Source organism: Physeter macrocephalus, unplaced genomic scaffold, assembly GCF_002837175.3.
Source record: "Physeter macrocephalus isolate SW-GA unplaced genomic scaffold, ASM283717v5 random_9, whole genome shotgun sequence".
Taxonomy (NCBI): Eukaryota; Metazoa; Chordata; class Mammalia; order Artiodactyla; family Physeteridae; genus Physeter; species Physeter macrocephalus.
In genome coordinates this window covers 6,831-23,690 of record NW_021145295.1, presented here as the reverse complement: position 1 = coordinate 23,690, position 16,860 = coordinate 6,831, and the positions used below count along the sequence as shown (strand labels likewise).

The 16,860-nt window shown below is 54.5% G+C and overlaps 1 protein-coding gene across 2 annotated transcripts; it reads right to left on the bottom strand.

Moving 5' to 3' along the window:
* Nucleotides 1-469: 469 nt before the first annotated feature.
* On the bottom strand, nt 470-12,547 carry LSM4 (LSM4 homolog, U6 small nuclear RNA and mRNA degradation associated). Of its 2 annotated transcripts, none has more exons than XM_028483158.2 (5): nt 12,434-12,547; nt 8,351-8,392; nt 6,141-6,239; nt 3,079-3,276; nt 470-1,123 (listed from the first exon to the last, which is right to left on the bottom strand). In XM_028483158.2, the coding sequence occupies exons 1-5, from the start codon at nt 12,434-12,436 to the stop codon at nt 761-763; spliced, it is 705 nt and encodes a 234-aa protein (XP_028338959.1). In that variant the 5' UTR covers nt 12,437-12,547; the 3' UTR covers nt 470-760. The 2 variants fall into 2 exon arrangements, with proteins under 2 accessions (XP_028338959.1, XP_007116975.1); XM_007116913.2 differs by having other exon boundaries at nt 3,093-3,276; nt 12,434-12,541.
* Nucleotides 12,548-16,860: the final 4,313 nt, after the last annotated feature.

Below are 16,860 nucleotides of genomic sequence, written 5' to 3'. Positions count from 1 at the left end.
GCGTCTCAGGCAAATCACCGGGTTGTGGAGAGGCAGTGCCCTGACTTGAAGAAGAGGTAAAAGGTTCAGGAAAACCTTCCTCATGTGTTCCTCGAAGCAGCCGCCTGTCATAGCTTCTCTCTCAGTGAACTCTGGTGTGAATGGTGCTTGCAAAACAGGGACAGAGGGCAGAACACTGGTGGCAAGGCCAGGTGGTGTGGGTGTCCCGCTGGCTCCCACCTGGGACTTTCCTCCCCCCACCTCTCCACAAAGAGAGGAGGGGGTCGCCTACTGCCCAAAGCCCAGTCTTGCCTTCCACCTTTTGTAAGAGGCTGCTTAAGGACATGGGAACCAGTGTCCCAACGAAATGCTTCCCCTCAGTGAGAGGCCACAGGGTACAAAAGGAATCTTCTTGCATGGGGCTGTGATTTCCTGAGGACACTATCTACTAGATGCATCCAGTGGTTCAAAAGGAATTATGGATTTACAGTTTGTAGTTGTATTTGTTTTTATTTTTGTAACACAAAGAGGGAGAGAGGAAGTGAAGGGACAGGGCCCAGCGTCGTCCCCCAGAACAGCTTCTGAGGCATACGTTTGCCTGGATTCGTTTTGAAAAGGCAATTTTGGGGTTCGTTGTTTCAGGAAACTCTCCAGGCTGTCAATCTCAGCACAAACAGCTTAAAATAAAAACCTCCCGTCTGTTCGCCACACAGGGATCTAACACAAAATGCAAAACAAACCTGTTTGGAAAATGCCTGCCCTTAAAGCGAGAGTGACGGCTTTAAAGATGCATTAAACAGAATCTTCCAGGAATCAAGTTGGCTGCGACTTCACAAAACCAGAAGCACAGAATAACGTTTCCAACTGTAGAACTGCTGGCTGACAAAAAAAGAGGAGGATCACAAGATGACAGGCAGGGGGTCCTCCCCCAACACCTGCCTCTTCTTTTTGTTCTGAACAGACTCATAAACTGGAGAGTAGAAACGCGGCCTTGCGGGTGGAAGCAGATGCTCGGTGGCGGTGGCTCCGTCTCTGGGGAACAGAGGGGCAGCTCACTGTTTGCCTGCCTGTCTGCCTGGCTTCTTTTCTGGTTGACCTCTGCCGGTGCCTGGGATTCCACCTCGACCCCGGCCACCAAACACACCTGTGAGACAGGAGAAAGGGGCTTCAGCAGAGCCGGGCTGGGAGGCCCACTGTGGACTGGGACCAGGAAGTGGAATCCTTAAGACTATGGCCAAGTTGTTTAATCCCTCTGAGTCTCAGCTTCCACTTCTGCAAAGTGGGGGCAGTGATCCTACCTCTGGCGGGAAGGGCAGGCTGAGAATCTGAGGTGGAGCGTCGACCAGGGCTGGGCATGGGTAGCGCTCCAGAACATTCTCAGTGTGACAAGGGACCAGACCAGGCCCCCCAGGGGTGCGAAGGATGCCAGGGAGGACAGAGGTTGGCACCAAGTCACACTGGGGCTTGGGGCGGGCTTCCTGGAAGAGAGGGCTGGGGGCCAAGGTGGAGGGCAGTCACCAGAAGGACAAAGCCAGAAGGGCTTCCAGGAAGCGGGGGGGGCCTGAGCTAGGACATGGCCTGGACTCAGTCCAGGGATGGGGCAATGACCCCCAGCTGTGAGGCTGGGAGCTGCACCAGGGGACCTGGGCCTTCCTCGCTCTGGCACCACCCGCATCTGGCCCAGGAGAGAAACGACTGGGTGGTTTGTGTGTGTCCAGCCCGGAGAAGGGGCAGGGGAGCCACCTGAGCCCTGACCTCTGCAGTCATTGGTGGGGCTGTTTCCAAAATACATTTTACGTGGAACAATGGCACTGCTGTTGGGGGAGGTGAGTAGTCGGAGGGAGGGCGTGCCCCCGGCCCAGGGAGGTCCCAGAAGGATCAGGGCAGCATGGGGATAAGGAAGTGTACACACAGGCCCCCTTCCTCCACAGACATGCAGGGGGCCCTCTGGGGACCGAAGCCAATTCTGGCAGGGTCTGCCTAACCTCATGTCTCATGGGACAAGACCAGCTTTGCCAAGGGGAGCCTGACTATGCGGGGACCCCTGTGAGATTTCCACTGGCTGTGGAAGGCCCCGTGGCCTCCATTCGGAGCCGCCCAAGCAAGCCGCTCTCCCCGTCCTCCCTGCTCCTTCAGGCAGTTTACTTGACAGTGGTGGCCCCCAGTGAAGAGTCTAGCCCTGGGGACAGGTCCTGGGACCCCTGGGACCCTGCTCACCCCCATCCTAGGCTACCCTCCACCTGGGGTGCCCTCCTGCCCTCTTCCGTCTGGCTCCTTTCTGACTGTCACGTGAGCCTCAGCTCATGGCTGGCTCCTGTGTCCTTCCCAGCCCTGCCCACAAGCCCCCAAGGTGGGCCCTGGGCCTGGCACACAGGAGGCCCCTCCAGATGCAAGAGACAAAGCCAGGTCCCTCCAAGAACAGGAGCCGGGCGGGGGAGGCGGGGAAGGGCAGGGTCTGCAGATGACCTCTGGGCTCAGGCCCCAGCTGACTGCACAAGTTTAATTTTATGACCGATTTATAATCTCAGGGTGGTGTGGTAGGATCTATCCAAAAGGCGTGACCTCGGCTTTATATAAAGGAGTCATAGCAGAGAAGGGTCCCATGCCGGGGCCCCACGCTGGGGTCCTCACCCGCAGTCTAGTGAGGCGGGCACCGCGGGACCCTCTCTGCAGAGGGGAAACAGCCTTGGCGAGGTGCCCAGAGCACCTGCCAGGAAACACAGGCAGGGCTCAAGTCCCAGGTCTATGAGGGCCTGGACCCAGACCTAAGGGAGCACTGAGAGCCACTGCGGGGCAGAAGGGCCCAGGTGGGTGAGGGTCAGCACTGACCACCAGGACTCAGCTGGGCTCCCCGGGTTGGGCTCCTGCGGCAGGGCAGGCGGCAACCAGCAGCATCAGCTGTTCCGCAGAGGAGCCCCATGAGTCATAGCCCCCCAGCTCCATGTAGGAGGGGCTCAGAGCCAGGCCCTCGGCACCATGACGGCACCAGCCAAGAATGTCAACACTGGGCCGGGACGGATGCCACGTGCTAGAGTCACCCCCGCCAATGGGGAGGCCCCAGCAGCCTGCTAGGGAGGAAGCAGGGAGAGAAGGGCATACCTCGCCGGGCATACCTCGCCCGGCGCCCCCCATTCCGCGGCCCTTCTGCTGCTTCTGCTGCTGCAGGCCACCGCGGCCGCGGCCCTTGGCCACCACCTCCTCCTTGACCATGTCGATGATCTCATCAGGGATGCGCAGGTACTTGATGGTGCTGCCGCGGATGTAGCACTCGGGCATCCGCCAGAATTTGTCCCCGTCCTGTGAGAGAGGGGGTGTGTGTCAGATCTTTGGAGGGGCAGGGTCCCTGCAGAGCAGGTGCAGATGGCTGGGGCAGCATCTGTCCCCTCAGGCCGCCTGCACCTGGCATCGCCCCCGTAGGCTGCAAAGTTCTTCGTCCTGGACGCGACACTGGAGGGGCCGCCCTCCAGCAGGATCTCTCCAGATCCTTGGCAGCCCTTCACACATGAGAGAGGGTGGGGCAGGGCCTTGTGAGAAGCCTCCGCGTCCTCAGCCTGTCCTCCAGTGGGGGATGCAGCCCGAAGCCTGGAGAGGGGTGAGGCTGTCCCACGCGCCAGGTGCTGCCACAGTCCAGCTCCTCCCCGTCCTGCCCCCAGCCTTCCAGAACTCACCTTCTGGAACCCTCTCTATGCACCCTGACTCATTCATTCACACAAGTATCTCATGGCAGGGTCTGAGTTGGGCATGGGACACAGGTGAGCAGGGCAGAGACCCTGTGTGATGGGTGAAGAGGGCCAGAAGGGGGGTGGGGAGCCAGGTCTGGGGCCAGCCAGGGTCAGCTCCCAGTGATGCCAGTTTTCAGGGGAGCTAATGGAAGCTAGAGAGACAAGGGGCTTGTAAAGTTGCAGACTCCTAAGCAACACCGACCCTGCAGTTCTTAGGATGCCGACTGCTTCCCCACCACCACCATATACCCTGCGACCAGCACAAGGCCTTCCCGCCACGCTACCTCCTGCTGCCCTTGGGCGGGAGCCCGGGGCCTCATCCATCAGATGAATTCTCCGGCCCCACCCCTGTTGCCCAGGCCAGAAGCCTGGGTAACCCCTCCCCCAACACCCCTAGAAATCAGACCAAGACATCTCCCTGCTTAGATCCCGATCAGCGCCCCGTTGGCCCAAGGACGAGGTCCAAACTCCTCAGTGTGGTTCCAGAGGGCCTGAGATCCAGCCCCACCCTCGCTGCCCTCTCTCGGCACTCGATGTGCCTTCCACATGGAACTTTCTGGAACACACACAATGGGCTTCTGGCCCCCAGCACTTTGCACACGCCGTTCCCACCTTTTCATGTCTGGCTAACTCCAGCCCTCAACAGGCCTTGCTTCCAGCCTCCCTGCAACCCCCAGTCCTCCTGCATGACACTCATCAGCAGTGCCTGGGCCGATCTGGCCCAGCCCAGTGGAGGTACTCAGCAGGGACAAACGGAATGTTTGCGGGCCAACTCTTCCCAGGAACACACACGAGAGCCCCCGACCCATACAGGAACCCCAAGAGGCCTCAGAGCATTCCTTTCCCAGAAATGGTAGGCGAGGGGCCAAGTCCGTGGGGATGCAAAGTACAGCCAGACAGAAACAATGATTGTGTGGAAGCTCAGGGCCGGGGCTGGGGCCGGCGGCTCAGCGCGAGGCTTTCCCTCAGCCAAGGGCAGGCCGAGCCCAGCGCGCTCCCTGTAGGAACAGGGTTTACTGTGCTTTCCATGGGGGCCGCTAAATGCCTTCCAACCCTTGCTCTCCCGTGCTTTCTCAGCCCCTGGGGTCTCTGTGTTCAGCCACCTGCTACCCAAGGGAAGGAGGGGCTGCCATCACCTGTTTACAGATGAGGACTCCGGGTGGCCTGCGTGAGACGGTACCTCCCACCAGCCTCTCCTCCCAACCGCTGGGTCACAGAGGGGGACTCCCCAGGGGGAGCCACGTGTCCATTCTCGGCTGGCCTTGGAGGCCGGAGAGACCTTGCCCCGAGACCCAGCGATTGGTTCTAGGTCCCAGAAATGGGCACAGACCTAAGGGCGGTGTGTGGAAGGACAAGTGCTCAGCTGTGCACTGCGGCACCGTCTGCCACAGGCACACTGGAAACGCCTGCCACCAGGAGTTCGGTCCCAAGAAGCAGGTCACAGAGCCGAGCAGGTGAGGGTAGGGGGTCACAGCCCTCTGTCTGCCTTTTGGGGAGTGAACTGTCCAGGAGCACAGACCGGGGCGAGAGTGGCTGCCTTGTGCTCTGCTGTATGCTGGTGTGGTGAGCCCTGGGGGCACACTGCTGTGGCTCAAGACAGCCAGGCCCTGCCTGGGCCCCCCAGGAGCTTCCTCCCCGTAACATGAGGGGCTACCTTGGGCAGGGGGATGGAGACCGGAATCAAGGTGAAAGGAAAGCTCTAGCAGAACCCAGTGCACATTAGGGGGAGGGAGTTCTGCCTTCATCACCGTCCTCATCACTCTGTGGATCATCCCAAGGCGGGGAAGGCCAGTGACCCTGGGGAACATTCTCCCCCACCCCGGCCCTGCACTTCCTGGTTTCAGGCCTCAGGGGAAACAAGCCCTGTGGTGGCCTGGACATCCCACGGTCACGCCACCACGGCCCACATTGTGGGCAATGCCCACAGCCAGGACCAAAGGCAGCAGAGGCTGACAAGGAGGGTGGGGCCTGCCCTGGAGGCCACCCCCTCCCTGTAGAGCAGGGATTTATGGCAGAAGCACCCGCCAGGCCCAAGTCCTTCTTGGTCAGGGGTGGCACCCGGGGGTGCGGGAGCAGCTCAGTACCTGCCGGGCAGCATCCCCGCAGGTGCAAAGTCCAGGTCACTAGAGAGACTTGAAGCCTTGTCCGGCTGTCCCCCACAACATCCTGCCCAGTCCCTCGGGCCCCACCCCTGCAAGAGGCCCCGTCCCTGGCAGGATGACTAGTGGTACAGGCTGAGGTAGGCACCCTCCCACTCCTCCCACACGTCCAGGGAAGGGCTTTTACCCCACTTGGAAGCGAGGACGCTGAGGCTCTGTAAAGCCCCAGGTCCCAGTGCGCATTCCTGGCCACAAGACCCCTACTCACTGTGCCCACCAGACCGGCGCTGCCCCAAGGCCCCCAGGCAGCAGGCGCAGACTCGGGGCGTAGGGCACTCACCCTGGACGTGCAGATCACCTCACGCAAGTTGATGTTCATCCAGTTGTCGCAGCTCACCAGGTGTCCATTGTACGTCTCCCCGTTTTTGAGCTCCACCAACTGGAGAGAAAACGGGTCCCACGTCAGTCTCAGGCCCCAAGGGAGGTACAGACTTTCCCCGAAGAGCAGGCCACCACCACCGGGCCTCATTCAGACACATCCTCGGCTCTTCTTGGGACCCACTGGCCACAGCACACGGTGCCCAGGCCCCCAGGGGCCCACCTTACAGGAGACACGCTCTGCTTTCTCGGTACACTTTGCTGGGCATTGTAGACTTTCTACGATGAAACCATTTTTGTGTGTGTGGAAGAAACAAACAGAGAAAAAAACCCCCCACATCTTTAAAGGAATGAGTAAGGGTGGCCAGGGCCGGGCAGGTGCCCGGTGATGGCACACGTGTGATCCATGATCCTTGGTGGTCTGGATAAACTGTTTTTCGTTGCAATAACTACTTGTTTATTTTGATGTGTTTTGGGAAAAGCGCGTCACGCAGAAGACAGGCTCTTGCTAGGAAATGGCTGAGACTTAAAAAAGAATCAACTTAGAGAATGATGAACTTATGGTTACCAGAGGGGATTGGTGGGGGGAAGGGATAGCTAGGGAATTTGGGATTGACATGTACACAGGACTATATTTAAAATGGATAACCAACAAGGAAGTACTGTATAACACAGGGAACTCCACTCAATATTATGTAACAACCTAAACGGGAAAAGAATTTGAAAAAGAATAGACACGTGTATATGTATAACCGAATCACTTTGCTGTACACCTGAAACTAACAACATTGTTAATCAACTATACTCCAACATAAAATAAAAAGTTAAAAAAAAAAACAAAATCAACTCTCGGGGCTGGAGAGGCACTGGGCTCACAGCCACCACCTCTGCATCGTTCCATGGGCCAGGCATGGGCACAGGCGCCGGCATAATGAGCGCCAGCGGCAGCCTGGTCCATGCCTATGACTTCCTGCTGAAGTTCCTGCTGGTGGGTGACGGTGACGTGGCGAGGGTGAGATCTTGGCGAGCCTGCAGGACGATACAGCCGAGTCCCCGTATGGCCACCTGGCAGACATCATGCGCTCTCCTGCTGCCTTCTGCAGTGCTGCAGACATTTTCCAGCGACTCTGCCCGTTTCCCTTGGCAACCACTTTAAGATTTAAAATATGATTTGTAAAGTCATCACTTTCAAGTTTGGAAAAAAAAAAAAAAGGAATCAACTCAGCTATGTGCCCAAGAGAAACGAAGACATACATCCATGGAAAAATGTGTTCACCGATGTTCCCAGCAGCTAAAATCTTCACGAATAGCCAAAAAGTGGAAACAACCCAAATGTCCATCATCAGTGGACAAACAGATAAATAAAATGTGATGTATCCACACAATGGAATATCACCTGGCCGTAAGGAATGAAGCTTTGACACACGCTACAATGTGGACAAACCACGAGAACATCATGCTGAGTGAAGGAAGCCAGACACGAAAGCCACATGTTGTGTGATCCCACTTACAGGAAATGTCCAGAACAGGCAAATCCACAGAGACAGAAAGCAGATTAGTGGTTACCAGGGGCTGGGGTGGGGGCGGGGGAGGGGAGCAGCTGCTAATGGAGACTGGGTCACCTTTTGGGGTGACAGGATTGCTCTGGAACTACATAGAGGTCGTGGTTGCACAACACTGCGAATGTACTGAACGTCCCTAAACTGTACTTCAAAAGATTGAATTGTATGGTATGTGAATAACATCTGAATTAAAAAAAATAAAAGACAACAGAACATATTGACAGATACTACACTGTATCACGAAAGGACAAAAGTAGCTTAGGGAATGAGCGTCGCATGAACCTATCCATATTTTAAAAAATCATTCACACTTACACACACGTTAAAAGTCCAGATGTGTATATATCAAAGAAGAGTTAAACTGTCAGGAAGATGAATGAAGAGGGGCTTCCACTTTCTCTGAATCTCTAGTATTTGGCACTTTTAATAAGCACGTATTACTTTGATCAGGAGCAGAAATGACACAGGTCCTGACCCATGTGGGAGGGAAAAGAGGACAGGCAGGAAGTGGTTTTGGCTGGAGGCACCTCACCCTTTGCCCAGTGTCCCTGTCCCTGTGCTGAGGCTGGTCCCCGCTGAAATGTGCCATCCCAGACCAGCACGTACTCACCATTGGGTGATTCTGAGCCGTTTTCAGCAGTGACAAAGGAAGCTGAAAGGCAAACAAAAGCAAATGACTTGTTTCATCGGCGCTGTGGAGCCCTGGCCTCTGGGCAGGGCTGGGACTCCAGGAGCACACATTCCCCAACAGAAATGCAGCTTCTGAACTCTGCCCAAGCCCAGGCCACATACCTGCCTCCTAGTTTAGGACAGAAAAGTCTCAGGAACACCCCCACCCCTGTAATCACAGAAGCAGCTGCCCTCTGGTCTTGGTGCTGACCATTCCGGGCATTTCTTTGTAGCTCAGGCTGCATGTAGTCCCACCCCTGACAGGACCAGGTGTAGCCCTCCATGCTTATCAACAGCATCACAGCACATAGGTTCTGCTGCTGCTTGAATTTTTTCCTCCACTGATGTTTCTGAGATACATCCAGGTTAATATATGCAGCTCTAGCTAGGCCTTTCATTTTCGGCATGGTAGATGGTTATCATCACACCCACTTTATGGACGGAGATACTGCGGCTTAGAGACTGAGGAACTTGCCCGGCACCAGAGAGCTAGTGAGAGACGGAGCTTGACTTGGCCCCATCTGTCAGAAGCCAGCTCACGCTGAGCCCACCCTTCAGGGGGCAGCCCTGATTGAACCAAGAGTGATTTGGCCAGGCGCAACTGGCCTTCCAATCAGAGGAGGCCACATCTGAGCTGGGTGTTCATAGAGGAATTCAGCAGGTGAGAGGAAGAAACATTTCAGAAGCCTGCGGTCACTGCAAGCGAGAGCAGATAAAGGATGGGATTTAAAAACTCCCCGTGATAAGGTGAACTTTCAAGATAGCTCTTTTCCCATTATTACTGAATTTCTTTTTTATAAAAAACATATAGTGTAACTGGGGAAAAAAAATCAGTTCATTTTGGGTACACAAATCACGACCCATACACTGGGGCCTGTCTCTGGGTCTCCAGAACGGTGACTCAGGTGGCAGTGCTTGGGTCCAGGGTCCAGTGACAGCCTATCCCGTATAGCCAGGTGAAGGTTCTAGACCAAGGGCCCCACAAGATGGCAAACTGCCTCAGCAAGGACCACACCTTGCCCAAGCAACTTTGGAACTCTAAGTTGGCCTGAGCCCCAGGACTTCTTGGCAGGGGAGTCCCAGCCCACCCTCACCCTCCAATAGGGGGCAGCTGCTTCTCCAGGTGGTGGGGACTGTGAGGCCTCTCTCAGCAGGCCACAAGGGGCCCTCAACCCCCAGAGGATGGCTCCCTATGGAAGGGCTTGGTGGGGGGGATATCTCACATCCCATGGGCCTTCCCTAAGAGCCACCCGGGGAAGATCCAGGGGCAGCAGGAAGCCAGGCTCAAGCCCACTTCCTGCACTGGCTTCCTGGAAGGTCACGATAAGGAGGAAGAAGGAGTCACGTGGAGAGGAGGTGGCTGCTCCGAGGAGGGTGGGCAGGCAGGCTGGGGTCCCAATGTGACCAACCTGCAGCTCCTACCCTCTCCTCTGGAATGCATCTGTGTGATGCTGCCGGGTGCGGAGAGCTGGAGGCTCAGCCGTGCATGCGGCAGCCACACATCCGGGGGTATGTTACAATGGAGAAGCCTCACGCTTTGCTGGGCAAGCCTGTTCTCTGTGTCCACAATGGGAATCTGGACCAGGGCGACGACACACCTAGGTCCTCCTCCCAGATCACCAGAGAGGGGACAGGGCCATCTTAGCCCAGAAGGCGAGAATGAAGATGGACTCAGTGCTGAGAGATGGAGGGAGGGTCACAGCAGTACAGTCAAGGCCCCTCTAGATGAGGCACCAGCGGTAAAGCAGCTGGGCCCTGCCCAGGGACACGGAGCAAGATCTCGCCAAAGCTGGGGAAAGTAGGCTGATGCCTGTCAGCAGGGGACCCACAGACCTCCTTCAATGGCATACAGAGCCTCTATGCCGGTCCCTCCCAGGTTGCCACCGTGTCCCAGCTACTGGCAGCACAGCCCTGAAGGGCCCACAGCCTCCTTAGCTGTTGCTGGCAGTGTGCCCTCAGAATACGGCCGCAACACAGATGGGTCCAGCACCTGCTCACAGCCCTCGCCTGCGCAGCCGCTCCCTAGGCGGGCCACAGAGCCAGGCCTGACACGGCTCCAGCAAACTGGCCCACTCTGCTCCTCACACACCATGCCCGGTGCTGCTGGCCAAGCTTTGTTCCTCGGTTCCCTCTGCCTGGGGTGCCCTTCCCCAGGCTGGTGGCTGCTCCCTCGGCCAGGTCCTCATTATAACCCCATCGAGGGAACCAGGTTTCCACCTGGGCCACCCTCTGCTGTTTCTATTATAGGACGTAGCCAGTCTCTAATTAACTTGTTTATTTATTATGTCTCCCTGGCTAGACTGGAAGTGCCACAGGCCTCCTGCTGGACTGGAAAATTCAGAGGGTGTGGACTTTGTCCAGCACTGAACACCGGGCCAGGCACACGTGAAGGACTCAGTAAATATTTTCTGAACAAATACGGCACACACCACCAAGGGAGGAACTTGGGGCAGGGGGGATTGAGGCTCAAAGGAGAGGTGGCATTGGCATAGCAATGCCAAGCAGGGGTCCTATCTTGCCATCTTCTACGTCCTTGTCCCCAAACTGTGCTGGAGACAGAGGCGAAGGGAAGGGGAGGATCCCGGCGGACTTGAAAGCCAAGGGGAAGGGGCGGTGGCAGGGGTGGGGGGATGGAAGACACTTGAAGGTGCCAGGGAGACAGGAAAGGGCCAAACACCCAGTTCAGTGGGAGACAGGGTCATCTGGAGTCGGCAAAGTCATAAAAAAGCTTCAGGCATGAGAATTCCTTTTTCTGGCCTTTCTCAGAATGCCTGGGGTCTGACCCTCAGGCCTGGACCAATCCAGGACTAGACCTAACGGTATCCTGAGGCTCCCAACTCAGGAAGCTGTTGCAGACCACCCACTCCCTCGCCCAGACCTCTGCTTCCGGCCCTGCCCTGACCACAGGGAACAGGCAGTGTGTCATGCTTTGTCCACTCCTGAACACTCCTCAGAAGGCGGGAACAGGCTCAATGAATGAATCTGTACTTCACACAGACACTGTTCTAGACTCTGGGACTATATGAGGATAAAAGACAAAGATCCTGTCTCCATGGAACTTAAAAGATGCATTCTTCCAGTTTTGCCCAGTCCCTCAGACCAACTCTACCCTCCAGCAGAGAGAAACCTGCTTCCTTCTCTCCATCTCTACACTGACCAGGAGAATTTAGTGAGCCCTCATGGCTGGCTCTGAAAAATGTGCAGCAAAAATCTCAGAGCAACTCAGGTGCTGATGGGCCAGGTACTCTCCCAAGAAGCTCCCAGCTCTCAATTCCTCTGTGTGGACCTCCGTTTCCCTGTCATACGCTGGGGGCACAGGCATTCTCCGGGTTAGACCTACAACTTCCACAACTTGTGAGCGCCATGGCCCTGGAGAGGCTTCCTGTCAGGGCCTCAATTTTTCTTTTCGTGAACTGGGAGGATGCAGTTAGTCCATCCTTAGCTCAAAATACCCCCTCTCCCTCTGAACAACATACTGTGTGACACAGGAAGGAGCAAACCGTTCTCTGGGTCTGTCTGTCAGCCTAAAAAAGAGAGGCACAGGAGGTTGTGCGGCTAGCATTCTAAGGGCCTTACAAGCCCTGAAATTCCCTAAATTGGTTTCATTTGAGAACGCACACCGGCCCCCTACTTCCTGGCGCTCTAGCTTTACAATCTATGAGGTCAGACTGGGTCGGATGCACTCGCAGTCATTTCCCTTCCCGAAAAGTCACTCTGCTGCATTCACCGGGCCCTTCGGTGGGTCCCCTTCCTCTCCGGCCTGTTTCCCCACCTGAAAAATGGGAAGACTGCGGCTAGACCGCTATACTATGATTACACGTTCGGTCAGTCCCAAGTTCCCCTGAGACCGACTTGCTGGGTGTCCTGAGAGAAGCCCCTGCCATCCCCGGTCTCAGTTACCACCGCCTCGGGCCGGGCGGGGAGGACTCGAGGCCCGGATGGCACGCTCGCTCCGCATCACCCCTGCCCCAGCACCCGCCCCGAGGGCCCTTGGCGACCGGCTCCCCCGTCGTCTTGCCCTCACCATGGTGTCGGCGGGGACCGGGCTCCCCGGCCACTTCCGCCACCGCCGCCGCCGCTCACGTTCCCGCCGGTAGCAGCCCCGCTGCGCGCCACTAGGCTGAAATGGAGTGGCAGCGACGCGAGCCAGTCAGAGAGGGGCTCTTGGGAAGGACAACCAATCCACGCAGAGTAAGGCGAGGCCTACTAAGCACGAGGGCGGGGCGGGCCGTGCTCTCATAGGAGAAATAAGGGACAGACTCGTAAAGTGCCTCCGTGAGTGCTGCAAAAGGGGGCGGAGCAATGTGCGCAGGCGCAGGAGGCCTTGTGGGTAAGGGCGCATGCGCAGGCGAAACTCTCGCGGATCTCGGCTCCACGCTGTGGGCGAAGGGGGTTATTACCTCCAGTTTCGAGACAGAGAAATGGAACCTCTTTGGTTGTTATTGGGCTGTGCTTAATGTCTCCCTTCGGGCCCCTCCTCTCCTGAGTCTCATTGTTGTACTTGACCATTATCCAAGGCACGTCTTTTGGTAGGTTGGAATCCCGGCTGTGCCCTTTGAGCCTCAGTTTGCTTCCCTTTGAAATGGTCGTATTAATAGTGTCTGCTCTAGAAGGTTGCAGTGAGGACGGAACGAGTTAAGCCACAGAAAAGCACGTAGAACAGAATCTGGCACATATTGAGCACTTGATACACGGGTGTGCAACATTGAGCACCTACAATGGACCCGCTCCTAGAAACACAGAAGTGAATAAACCAGACAAAACTACAGGCCTTCCTGAGGCTTAGGAGCCCACTGAGGAGACAGACGGTAAACAAAATAATTAGGAAAATGTATTAGTTTCCTTGGGCTACGGTAACAGAGTGATCAAACTGTGTGGCTTTAAACCATAAAACTTGACCCAGAAGTCTGAAATCAAGGTGTTGGCAGGGCTGATTCCTTCTGAAGGATCTGAGGCACAATTCATCCCAGGCCTCTCTCCCAGCAATCCCTGTCGTCTTTGGTTTATTTATTTCTTTTTATCTTTTATTTTTTATAAACGTATTATATTTATTTTTGGCTGCGTTGGGTCTTCGTTGCGGCATCGGGCTTTCTCTAGTTGTGGCGAGCAGGGGCCACTCTTCACTGTGGTGTGTGGGCCTCCAATTGCGGTGGCTTCTCTTGTTCCGGAGCACAGGCTCTAGGCATGTAGGCTCAGTAGTTGTGGCACACGGGGTTAGTTGCTCTGCAGCATGTGGGATCTTCCCAGACCAGGGCTCGAACTCGTGCTCCCTGCATTGGCAGGCGGATTCTTAACCACTGTGCCACCAGGGAAGTCCTGTAGTCCTCGGTTTATAAACACATTACTCCAGTCTCTGCCTCTGCCATCACATGGCTTTTCTCTGTCTCAGCTCTTCCTCTTCTTTTCTATGAGGACACTCCTTTCTCTTATTAGGCCCACCCTAATAAAGGTATCCCCTAAATCTAGGATAAATTTCATCTTGAGATCCGTAATTATATCTGCAAAGACTTTATTTCAAATAAGGTCATATTCACAGATATGGGGGTTAGAACTTATCTATGTTATCCAAGATATGCTAGAACATTTCTTTTTAGGGACAGTACTCAACCCACTACATCAAGTATTAGCTATGATTCCTTTGAACATAGACATTTATTTGAATAGTTCATGTCTCCTAGGTGACCATGCATGTACTTTCACACACTCGTGAGCATATCTGCAGCCTAAATTTCCAGGAAAGGTCCAGCTGGATGACCATCGAGGGTTCCTTCCTCTGCCTTGACTTTCACAGATGTCTTGACCTTCAGGTCTGTAAATGAGACAAGGGTGTTCTCCTCCAGTGACTACCCTTCTCCAGGCCTCTGTACTGTCAGCGCCGGCGCAAGAGCTTTTTCTTTTTTTTTTTAATTTTTTGACTGCACCACGTGGCTTGTGGAATCTTAGTTCCCCGACCAGGGATTGAACCCACCCTGGCAGTGAAACTGACAAGTCCTAACCACTGGACGGCCGGGGAATTCCCAAGAGCTTTTTCTTACCAAGGCCAGAGCCACGCTCTTCCAGCTGTAAAGTCCCTGTTCCTCTCAGAGCCAGCTCAGGGATGCTTCTGATTCTCAGCTTCTCAATGAAAGATTCCCCTGCATCAGGTCTCAGAGACCTGGGCAGAAGAGGATGGGACCTCACAGGCCCAGCCACCTCCCACTGGGCAGGTTTAGGGCACCAAAATCTACCCTCCAGGACCTGGTGAGGGGAAAGGGGCCTGGGGACCGGCTTTGCTATGAAGGAACTGAGTGACTCAGGCATGTTTCTCCCTCTCCCTTCTTGTTAGAAACAGGAATACAGATCTTCCTGGACTTACGATAGGGTTATGTCACAATAAACCCATCATACGTTGAAAATATCGTAAATTGAAAAGACATTTAATACATTTAGCCTACTAAACATCGTAGCTTGGCTTAGCTCAGCCTACCTTAAACGTGCTCAGAACACTCACATTAGCCTATAGTGGAGTAAAATCGTCAAACAGAAACCTATTTGATAAAATGTTGAATATCTTATGTAATGTGTTGAACACTGTACTGAAAGTAAAAAACAGAATAGTTTTAAGTGTTATCAGTTGTTTACCATTGTAACCATATGACTGACTGGGAGCTGAGGCTCACTGCCAGCTGCCCAGCATCACGAGAGCGTATGTCTAGCCCCGGAAAAGATCAAAATTCAAAGTTCAGTTTCTACTGAATTATTGCTTTCGCACATCATGAAGGTGAAAAATCTGAAGTCAAACCGTCATAAGTCGGGGACAGTCTGTGATCATCTCTGCGAATCAGGGTTACTGTGTGGAGTGATCACACGTGAAACCCATATAGAGTGCCAAGCACCTGGTAGCCCTGGACCCACAGTTGTCCTTCATGTCTTAGTTTGGGGTCTGCCCTCCCCCCGAAGCTGACCCTGAGATGAGGACTCAAGGACACATGGAGTATTCAGGGGGTGACCCAGGAAGTCCTCACTGGGGATGGAGACCTGAGTCAGGTAGGGAAGGATCCCTGCAGTGGATGCCAATGAGCAGGTGACAGAGTGGGCACCTGAGGGTTAGTCCAGCTGTGGACCTTAGGGAGACAGCATAAGAGCTTGCGTCTCAAAGTGGTCCCACCCAGGGTCAGGGAAGGGTTTATTTTCCCCTCTATCATTGGCTTGGGGATGCTCCCAGGGGTGCTGGTGAGGTCAGGGAAGTGTGCAGGATGCTAGTAAGTGGCCAACAGTGATATGCCGATTGCGCTAGAGGGATCAGTGTGACCAGCCGAGCCTTATTTGCCAAGGGTAAAGGCCGCTTTGATGTAAACAACGGAAACTGGGCTACATGAAGTGCTCCAGCGTCAAAATGGTGGCGGAAGTAGGAAGAAAATTGCATGCTGGTTCACCTCGTTCTGACTTTTCTAGACTTTTCTATGTGCAGTCCTTCTCCTCTTGCACAACTGACAAGCTCCTATTCATCCTTGAAAATTCTGCTTGGGTGACCCCGTGTGGCGGACTATGGTTACTGCAGATTTGGTCAGCTCTTTCAACACAGGGGTGGCCAATCGGACTTCTCCGTCCACCTGGGCATAGTCGTTGGCTAAAGAGGAGCAAGTGACCAACCAAGGCCAATTAGACTCACCCTTGGGACGGATACTGAGGGCCAGAAGGGAGAAAAGTGCTTTCCATAGAGGTTTTAAGAAGTGCAATAGTGAAAGCCCAGTGCCATCCCGATTGATCTTCTGGAAGAAGCTCTCTGCAGGTTGAATCTAACATAGAATTCCTCTGTGGAAAGGAGGCACAGTTTGAGCTCCTGGATCTAGCTATATCTGAAGTCATAAGGTGCGACTTTCCACTTATATGAGCCCAACAAGTTGTCTTTTATTGCTTAATCCACTTGGAGTTTGGACTCTGTCCCTAGCAATTGGCAGGCCCTCCACTAATGCATAGGTGCTCTGTGAATTCTTCAGTGACAGCCCCCCAAATCTAATCATTCCTTCTCTTATACTTTGAACTTCAGTACCTTGCATTGATTTTCATCATTACCTGGTTTGTAATTGTACCACGCTGTAATTGCTTGTTTGCACACTTAAGCCTTCTTGACCCTGACTTGTAGGAGCAACGTGAGAGTTTGCATGGGCCGCTATTTTAGGCTGTCAGCACAGTTTTTCCTTCCCCCCATCATGGACATATGACCCAGGCTCAACCAATCAGAGGTCTTCCCTGGAAGTCTTCTGGAATTGCAGAGCTGGAGTAATGTGAGTACGGTTCAGATATGGCCATCTTTTCACTTTAGAGTCTTGGCCCTGTTTAATCCTGGATCCAGCTGTACCTGATGCTTCAGAAAATCGTCATCCTTTCTTTTTTTTTTTTTTTTTTTTTTTTTTTGGTACGCGGGCCTCTCACTGCTGTGGCCTCTCCCATTGCGGAGCACAGGCTCCG

What these genes read in the sequence shown, in the direction of transcription:
- LSM4 (XM_028483158.2), bottom strand. An exon ending in CGGCTCAGAATCACCCAATG is followed by an intron (nt 6,240 to 8,350) that starts GTGAGTACGTGC and finishes TTTTCTCTCCAG; the next exon opens with TTGGTGGAGCTCAAAAACGG. An exon ending in AGGTGATCTGCACGTCCAGG is followed by an intron (nt 3,277 to 6,140) that starts GTGAGTGCCCTA and finishes CCTCTCTCACAG; the next exon opens with GACGGGGACAAATTCTGGCG.